The sequence below is a fragment of the Chiloscyllium plagiosum genome, unplaced genomic scaffold, assembly GCF_037043375.1.
Source record: "Chiloscyllium plagiosum isolate Xiang-an unplaced genomic scaffold, Cpla_swu_hap1 HiC_scaffold_36, whole genome shotgun sequence".
Lineage (NCBI taxonomy): Eukaryota > Metazoa > Chordata > Chondrichthyes > Orectolobiformes > Hemiscylliidae > Chiloscyllium > Chiloscyllium plagiosum.
The window spans coordinates 49,729,072-49,738,827 of record NW_028270174.1 but is presented as its reverse complement, the minus strand read 5'-3'; the positions used below and the strand labels follow the sequence as shown (position 1 = coordinate 49,738,827).

The window sequence follows — 9,756 nt, the reverse complement described above, 5'->3', positions numbered from 1 at the left end:
TACAACATTAATACTTATATCATACTGCCAGTCTTACCATCACAGTTTTTAAGAAGATTTTTCACAACAATTTACAGCTACTTTAGCTAATTATGTGTAAAACAAAAACCAAAGTTTAAAAAACTAAATGCTTTAGGAAATAGATTTCTTCTGTATACATTTTTGAAGCAATCCATTTGAACCATGTTTTTCCCTAAAGTTTACACATAATATAGTTTACATGTGTGGAATGGTTTTGTGCCTATCAAACACGTGGAAAGTTTGTATTTCACAACACTGGGAAATTCCTGGGAAGTTACATCACATCATTGAATGACTGAATTCTGGTTATAAGTAGAGACACCAGGCAATGGGGGAGCTAGATACAACAGCAGCAGAGCGCAGCAACAAGAACAATATTAAGACCATCATACAAGAAAAGACAATGAACAGCAAAGTTACTCTTGCCGTCTTGACTCTCTTCGTACTTTATGTGGTTTCTACAGAAGGTAACAAACACCCTGACTTAAAGCATTTATAAAGTAGTAATATTTTATAGAGCACATTTTGTATAAATAATTGACTTTGATGTCTGAATTAGAAAGTTGCTAAGATACTGAAATATGTTTGTGTGCAATCTGTAGTTTTAAATGATCAAACTTGTAACATATTTAAAATGGGAGATTGCCAATATTAGATTGAATTGACACTTATACGAATTGCATAAGTTCACAGGTGAATGCAAATAATACTAGATAAGACTTACACTTGAAGTATTAGATGTTTTAGGAGCAATAATTTGTTCAATGTAAACTGGATAAGCTATTTCTAGGGAATCGTTCGGCAGTTTGTAACTTGAGAAACATGTTCAAAAGTGTTCATAAACAGCCTCGTGTTTTTGTTGCTGAGATACTAAGTCACAGTAGCACCTTTGATGAAGCACCATCACTATAAAGAAAGCCTTTCAAGTGAATTGATAAGGTGCAATATATTTTGTACTGTCAACATTTATTAAAATTATAATTAAAATTGGAACCTTTTTCTTTATTATATTGAGGTAATACTATTCAGTATGAAACCATTAGGGTGGCACACCTTTAGACATATCAATTGGCAGCTCTTTTGACCTGGACAGTGAATAAAGGACAGTGTAGGAACTGACCCCAACACCAATGTACTCAAGGATCAAAACAGAAGGCAATACATTGAAGAGTATTATTAACAATGGATGTTTCACAAGGCAGGAATGAAAACACACCTCCTTTAAGGAGAACCTTTCTCCCCAGGCTAGACAGCTGCTCACATTTCAGAGACATATATGTCAAAGCAAAGTAATCCCAATTAATAGATAAGAAGAGTCAAGCTTGATGTTATTTTGTTATTTACCCGATGAAGTTTAGTTGAGGACAATGTGATTACTCTGCATGCTTACTAATTTCGAATAGAACAGTTTCCTAGTTGTATCTTGCTTTGATTCACCAAACCGTTAATCGGACTAACTCCTGGACAACTGAAAGGAAACATTTGTGAGGATCACAATAGCCAATTTATACAGATATCTGAATGACAAGTATTGAAACTTAACTTTTTACTGCGAGGATCCCATTAACCTGACAGAATTTCTAATACAGAGCTGAAATTTGCAAAATAAGTGAAGAAATAACATATTAGGCAATCGAATTTTTAGTTTTCCTGCAGGTAAACATTACCAATATTAAAGACTTCCAGGTCATGTGTACTTTATGCCTCTTGGTGCATTTTCATTTCCTCATTCCAGAACACCAGCTCTCCTCCCCTTTTCAAATTCTCATAAAAAGAGTACAAAAAGTTTCAGTTTACTATCTTGGCTGAATTTCTTCATTAGTCTACTGATGTGTTGCCATATATTGCACAGTCAAATCCTGATTTGGGGATCAAAGTTACCACCATCAAACCCAAAGGCAACAACTTTATTCTTTGACTGTCACTTTGAATGATTAATGCTCAATGATCTGAAAAATAAAGGCTAATAATTGGTTCGCATCTATACTACCATGGAGAACTTTGAAATGTCAGTTTCTAGCAGTGAGTTATCACTTTGTCTAAGAATATCGCTATATCTATAAGGAAAATACATTAACAACTAAAATTACGAATATTAATTTTCTGCATTCTGTTTTTCCCACAGCTGCATCTCTTAGACACGCAGCAGTGAGCTTGCGATGCCAATGCATTAAAACAAACTCCAAATTCATCCATCCAAACCACATGGAGAATATTGAAATCATTCCAAGTGGTCCACATTGTCCAACTGTTGAAATCATGTAAGTTTCAATAACATTGATTATAGATAAACCAGTTGTGTATGTACACAAATTTAAATGATTTTTATTCATTTTTGAATTGCAAGTAAATAACAAGAACATTAAATAATTCTCTTCATTTCTTTCAGTGCAACCCTTAAAAGTGGTGCATCAGTGTGTCTGAATCCTAATGCTGTTTGGGTGAAAAAGATCATAGATATCATGATCAATAGGTAAGCTTTGAAATGCAGTTTGTGCGAAAGCAATATATCTACCTTAGCTCTCCAAAACGTAGCAATAAGCACAAAGGGAAGGAGGGGACTTAATATATGAGATAGATTTTTATCTTCACTGTCTGGACAGTAATCCAAAAATTCAAATTGAACTACTATTAGAGAACCCATCTGATCATGGGAAATGAAAATCAGGCAGATTTTGTTGAAGAGCTAATAACTTCCTTCATCAGACACTGTCTAACTGGTAATGGTGAAAGTCTGTATTATTGATTTGACAAGTAATTGATAAAATTATAGTTTACAATTGCAAAAAAGAGATTAGAAAACTTGAAATGAACAAAATGCAGTGGTCAGAGAAAGCATATTGGACAAATGAAACCTTAAGTTCAAACCATTCATTCTGTACAGTGGTGAGGGAGGGAAATTACAATGTAAACAGAACTTTCCAGATTAAACCCCAAAAAGGGCCTCCTCAGGTATTTCATCAACCGTTTGAACAGCAAGCCTTTTTTTAAGCTGGCAATGTGTCTTAAACTGAAATTCAGCAGGTTACCTTCTGTGGTGTGATTGTAATTCTGATCCATTTCTCATACACCCATTCCCATTACAGTACTTTGTGTACAGTAGAAAACTGGCTTAGATCCAATTTATGCTAATATTGTCAAAGTGCTTTGGTGTACCTTTATTTGCTTGATTTGAAAAAGCTTTACATCTCCGCAATTTTCATCAGGTGAAAATACATTTCGTTGTTTCTTCCTCAATCCAACCGACCAATAACATACTGAACAACATTTTGCTCCTTATCTTCTATCAGCTAAACTCCAAGCGTTTGATTAATGGAAGAGACTTCAGAAATTGAGCTTGTATTCTCTTATTGAAAGAAAGTTAAGCGATAGTCTGATTAACATTTTAATTTAGAATTTTGAAGGAAATTTGTGAAGTCAATAGAAAATCTTTTCTCATTGGTGGGATGATCTAGGACAAGGGGCAAAGTTTAATATCTGTGCTGAGTCATTTAAAAGAGAAGTTAGGAAACATTTCTTTGCATAAAAGTATGGTGATGCTAGTTCAATTCATTTTTCAATCTGAAATTGATCACTGATCAGCATTGTACTTATGTTCTAGTGAACTAGTACAGGAAACATTATTTAAAATATTAATTTAAGAAGTGGATTGCTTTTTTGAATATCTTTGGAATATGTTGCAGTATAATTGATTGTAATTTTGCATTTATTTCTGTATTTTGTATAGTTCCAAGAAGAATAAAGCTCACTGAGAGAAGCCCAAAGACTTGACTGCCAAGAATGTGACACATATTTATGCTGAGACACTGTTCAACTGCAGGAATTTGTTTAACCATCATGTTCAAGCCTGTTGTAGATCTCAGCAAGTGACTGTATGACTGATGAAAAACAGTGTATTTATAAATCATTTCAATGTGGAGTTAGTCTACCTAGCCAATCCTTGTTATATTTATTTAATTATTAACTTATTTAACAATTTTATTATTGAAGAATTGGATGTGGTACCTCAAAAGCTTGTGGAGATTCTTCAGTGAAGGGCTGAAATAATTCACAATGAAATGGAGTAGTGGTTGAAATAATAAGCAGCTACATAAACCGTTCATCCAGTGTGTTTTGCTAATGCCCTGTCAGGAATTCAGGACTTAGATCTTCTCTTCACTAAGAGTTCATTAATCTGTATCATAACGCCAAGAGATTAGAAAATCTGCTGTTAAATTGCTGGTCAGTTAAGATGCTACAATTTTTATCCTGTTATCATATTGTCACATGCTACATGTTAATATAAGATTCAGTGGAAATGAAGTTTACAATTTTGACATGATATGTTGTCTGTATTGTAATGTTAAATCTTATTGTACTTTATTTAAATTGTCTTTTATTTATTTATGGTGTCAATTTTCTATGTTTTTATATTTTTCTATGAAATAAAAACATGTGTACGTGAAAAAAAGACATTGTATTTTAATAGCAATTGTTAATTGATGAATATTTAAAATTAAATAAAATAATTTTATATACATATATCTTATACATCAAATTTGTTGTCTCTACCCAAATCGTGGAGCAGGTCTGAAATGAGAATTCAACTGAATGTTAAGAGACACCATAGGCTCAAGCCCCTTCCAGAAACAGGAACATATTCTAGGCTGACACTTCATTGCAACACTGAGGGAGTGTTGTACTGACAGGGGGACCTTCCTTCTAATTTAATATTAAACCAAGTGCATGTCTGCTCTCCCACATGGACATGCAAGGGTCCATGTCATGAATCAAAAATCTGGGGAATTTTCTGGTGCCCTGGCCAAATCCACATAAAACATCTAAAAAGATGACCTGGTCATTTATCGCACTGCTATTTGTCAGTTGTGTCAAATTACCTGCCACAATTTCCTACATTACAATGTGAACAATACTTCAAAAGTAATTCATTGGCTAAAGTATTTTAGGAGGTTCTATCATCATGAAAAGTGCTTTAGAAATTCAGTTTATTAAAAATCAGCTAATTGTCGGTTTTGGGGAGTTTCGTGGAGGGTCTCACTCAATGAGCGTGAGTGAGTTATTCCACATAATTCTCTGCTGCTCATCTCATTAAGTACCCACTGTGACTCAATGACACAGCTCTCTCATGCTGCCATGCACTCACCATTGCATTTATGCTGTAGGTGCTGAATTTAAACCCTCGCTGTACACTACATCAAACACTGCCAGCCTGAGACATTGCCTTTTTAAAGCAATGAGATGTGGGTATCACTGGCTAGGTTAGTGATTGTCCAGCCCCTAATTTCCCTGGAGTTGAGTTACTTGCTTGCCCATTTCCGTGGGCTGTTAGGTGTCTATTACGTTGACATGGACCTTGGGTCACATGTAGGCCACCAGGTTTCCTTTCCTGAAGGACATGACCAAATCAGATTGATTTTGAGATTAGATTAGATTCCCTACAGTGTGGAAACAGGCCGTTTCAACAAGTGCACACTGACCCTCCCACCCAGACCCATTTCCCTCCGATTATGCACCTAACACTACGGGCAATTTAGCATGGCCAATTCACCTGACCTGCACATCTTTGGACTGTGGGAGGAAACCGGAGCACCCGGAGGAAACCCATGCAGACACGGGGAGAATGGGCAAACTCCACACAGTCAGGCAGCAGTGCTAACCACTGAGCCACCATAGTTTTCACAACAATGGATACAGATTGTCATTAGGGTCATGTTTTTTATTCTAGATTTCTGTTGAATTCAGATTTCACATCATGGGATTTGAACACCTACTCAGGGACATTAAAGCCTGGCATTCTGGATTGCTAGTCTAGTTGCACTGCCAATACACTATTGCTTCCCCACAGTCTGGAGCAATGTGCAGCAATGCCACAAAAAGGTTAATAGCCTTCTGCAATCTGCAAGGATAACAGCCACCTCACTCTCACTCTCACTGCCCTTGCATCCATCTCACAACAAAGATCATGGTCTACCATTCTCAATATCACAAATGGCATCTTTCCTTATGGGTTCTTGCCCGTCCTATTCCACCCAAACCATTAATTGTTCTTCCGTCTGCACTTGTGACTCATTTACACAGGACGCCTCATCACCTCTCCCGACTGATGAAAGACCAGCCTTCTGACTGCCTCCCTTGACAGTTCATTCCTGCCAAACATGACAAGCTACCTGGCTACCTGTCTGCTAAAAGGCAAGGTTGAGCCTCAAGGAGAGGCTGAATAGACTAGAGCTATTTTCCCTGGTGTGTCGGAGGCTGAGGGGTGACCCTATAGAGGTATATAAAATCATGAGGGGTATGGATAAGTTGAATAGCCAAGTTCATTTCCCTGGGTGGGAGAGTCCAAAACTAGAGGGCAAAGGTTTAAGGTGAGAAGGGAAAGATTTAGAACGGACCTAAGGAGCAACGTTTTTTAATGCGAAGGGCTAAGCTTGCATGGAATGAGTTACCAGAGGAAGTGGTAGAGGTTGCTTACAATTGCAACATTTAAAAAGTGGGTATATGAATAGGAAGGGTTTGGTGTGGGAAAGAAGGGTTTCACTTCATGGGGCATCGGCATCAATTTCAGAACAGGAGGGATTTGTACCAATGAGACAATCTCCACCTGAACTGATCTGGAATCAGTGATTGAGCGAAAAGGATAACTAGGTTGGTCACTGGGACATTAAACTATTGAGTTGGAGGGAAGGGAAGGGGAAAGCAACAGGAAGTATGATGGCAAATAAAAAGGTAGGCAGCAGGTTAGCATGTGTGCAGGAGGGTTTAACTACAAGGCAGACTGTGAAAGATGTAAAAAAGAAGGATATCTCAGGAGATATTATTAGAGATGCTGGAAATCATGAGGGTATGAAAACTAGCATAAGGCACTTTACCTGAATGCTCGTAGCATTCGTAACAAAGTCGATAACGGTACAAATCATTGTGAATGTTCATGATTGAGTAGCCATTACGGAGACATGGTCACAGGATGGTCACGATGGATAGTTAAATATCTGGGGGATCAGACTATCCAGAAGGATAGACAGGAAGGTAAGGGAGGTTCTATAACTCTGATATTTAAAGAAGATATCGGGGCAGTGTTGAGAGATTATATAGTTTCTATGGAGAATAAGGTTGAATCCATTTGGGTGGAAATTAGAAATTCTAAGAAGAAAATGTCACTGATAGGTGTAGTCTATAGGCCACCAAGTAATAATATCACATTGGGCAAGCAATAAACAAAGAAATGGACGATGGATGAAGACTCGCCATCTGAGGTAGTTTGGGCTGAGGTTAGGAATAGGAAAGGTGAGCTCACCCTGTTAGGAGTTTTTTTACAGGCCTCCTAATAGTCCTAGAAACGTAGAAGAAAGGATTGCGAGGATGATTCAAGAGAAGAGTGAAAGTAATAGGGTGGTTGTTATGGGGGACTTTAACTTTCCTGATATTAATTGGGAAAGCTATAGCTCAAGTTCATTAGATGGGTCAGTGTTTGTCCAATGTGTGCAGGAGGGTTTCCTGACACAATATGTAGATAGGCCAACAAGAGGTGAGGCTATACTGGATTTGATTCTGGGTAATGAACCAGGCCAGGTGGTAGAATTAGAGGTAGGTGAGCACTTTGGGGACAGTGACCACAATTCGGTGACTTTTACTCTAGTGATGGAGAGGGATAAGTGTGCACTACAGGGCAAGAGTTATAGATGGGGGCAGGGAAATTATGATGATGTGAGGCACGACTTAGGATGTGTGGCTTGGAAAAGTAAGCTTCAAGGCAAAGGTGTAATTGATATGTGGAGCTTGTTCAAGGAGCAACTATTGAGTGTCCTTGATAAGTATGTGCCCGTCAGGGAGGGAGCCGTGGTTTAATAAGGAATTGGAATCCCTTGTTAAAGGGAAGAGGGCGGCCTATGTAAAGATGCGGCTTGAAGGTTCAATTGGGGCGATTGAGAGTTATAAGGTAGCCAGGAAGGACCTGAAGAGAGAGCTAAGAGCAGCAAGGAGGGGACATGAAAGGTCCTTAGTTGGTAGGATTAGGGAAAACCCTAAGGCTTTCTATAGGTATGTCAGGAATAAAAGAATGACTAGGGTAGGAATAGGTCCAGTCAAGGATAGTAGTGGGAAGTTGCGTGTGGAGGCTGAAGAGATTGGGGAGACACTGAATGAATACTTTTCGTCAGTATTCAATCAGGAACAGGACATTGTTGTCAATGTGAGTACTGAGTCACAATTAAGTAGAATGGATGGCTTTGAGGTATGTAGAGAAGAGGTGTTGGAAATTCTGGAAAGGGTGAAAATAGATAAGTCCCCTGGGCCTGATGGCATTTATCCTAGGATTCTCTGGGAAGCAAGGGAGGAGATTGCAAAGCCATTGGCCTTGATTTTTATGTCCTCATTGTCTACAGGAGTAGTGCCAGAAGATTGAAGGCTAGCAAATGTGGTTCCCTTGTTCAAGAAGGGGAGTAGGGATAACCCTAGTAACTATAGGCCGGTGAGTCTCACTTCTGTTGTGGGCAAAATCTTAGAGAGAATTGTAAGGGATAGGATTTTTGAACATCTGGATAGGAATAATGTGATCAAGGATAGTCAGCATGGTTTTGTGAAGGGCAGGTCATGCCTCACAAACCTTATTGAATTCTTTGAGAAGGTGACTAAGGAGGTGGATGAGGGGAAAGCAGTAGATGCGGTGTATATGGATTTTAGTAAGGCGTTTGATAAGGTTCCCCATGGTAGACTACTGCAAAAAATACGGAGGTATGGCATTGAGGGTGAGTTGGAGGTTTGGATTAGGAGTTGGCTGGCTGGAAGAAGACAGAGGGTAGTAGTTGATGGCAAAGGTTCATCTTGGAGTGCCGTCACTAGCAGTGTTCCGCAAGGATCTGTTTTGGGACCATTGCTGTTTGTCATTTTTATAAATGACCTGGAGGAGGGGTTAGAAGGTTGGGTGAGCAAGTTTGCGGATGATACGAAAGTCGGAGGAGTTGTAGACAGTGAGGAAGGATGTGGCAGGTTACAGCGGGATATAGATAAGCTGCAGAACTGGGCAGAAAGGTGGCAAATGGAGTTCAATGTAGCTAAGTGTGAGGTGATTCACTTTGGTAAGAGTAACAAAAAGATGGGGTACTGGGCTAACGGTCGGATACTTGGTAGTGTGGATGAGCAGAGGGATCTTGGTGTCCATGTACACAAATCTTTGAAAGTTGCCACCCAGGTAAATAGTGTGGTGAAGAAGGCATATGGCGTACTGGCTTTTATTGGTAGAGGAATTGAGTTCCGGAGTACTGAGGTCATGTTGCAGTTGTATAAGACTCTGGTGCGGCCGCATCTGGAGTATTGTGTGCAGTTTTGGTCGCCATACTATAGGAAGGATGTGGAGGCACTGGAACGGGTGCAGAGGAGGTTTACCAGGATGTTGCCTGGTATGGTAGAAAGATCGTATGAGGAAAGGCTGAGGCACTTGGGGTTGTTTTCATTGGAGAAAAGAAGGTTTAGGGGTGACTTGATAGAGGTGTACAAGATGATTATGGGTTTAGATAGGGTCGACAGTGAGAATCTTTTTCCACGTATGGAGTCAGCTATTACAAGGGGGCATAGCTTTAAATTAAGGGGGGGTAGGTATAGGACAGATGTTAGGGGTAGGTTCTTTACTCAGCGAGTCGTGAGTTCATGGAATGCCCTGCCAGTAGCAGTGGTGGACTCTCCCTCATTATGGGCATTTAAGCGGGCATTGGATAGGCATATGGAGGATAGTGGGCTAGT

General features: G+C 39.1%; 1 protein-coding gene across 1 annotated transcript; it reads left to right on the top strand.

The window, feature by feature from the left end:
• Positions 1 to 343: 343 nt before the first annotated feature.
• Positions 344 to 4,540, top strand: LOC122547504 (interleukin-8-like). Its single transcript, XM_043686114.2, has 4 exons — positions 344 to 488; positions 2,147 to 2,282; positions 2,411 to 2,494; positions 3,749 to 4,540. The coding sequence occupies exons 1-4, from the start codon at positions 350 to 352 to the stop codon at positions 3,771 to 3,773; spliced, it is 384 nt and encodes a 127-aa protein (XP_043542049.2). The 5' UTR covers positions 344 to 349; the 3' UTR covers positions 3,774 to 4,540.
• The last annotated feature ends 5,216 nt before the right edge of the window (positions 4,541 to 9,756 follow it).

Bases quoted from the DNA above. Each gene is read 5' to 3' on its own strand.
- LOC122547504 (XM_043686114.2), top strand. From the start codon at position 350: ATGGGGGAGCTAGATACAACAGCAGCAGAGCGCAGCAACAAGAACAAT. The intron at 2,283-2,410 runs GTAAGTTTCAAT...CATTTCTTTCAG, and splicing joins TGTCCAACTGTTGAAATCAT to TGCAACCCTTAAAAGTGGTG. The intron at 2,495-3,748 runs GTAAGCTTTGAA...TATTTTGTATAG, and splicing joins ATAGATATCATGATCAATAG to TTCCAAGAAGAATAAAGCTC.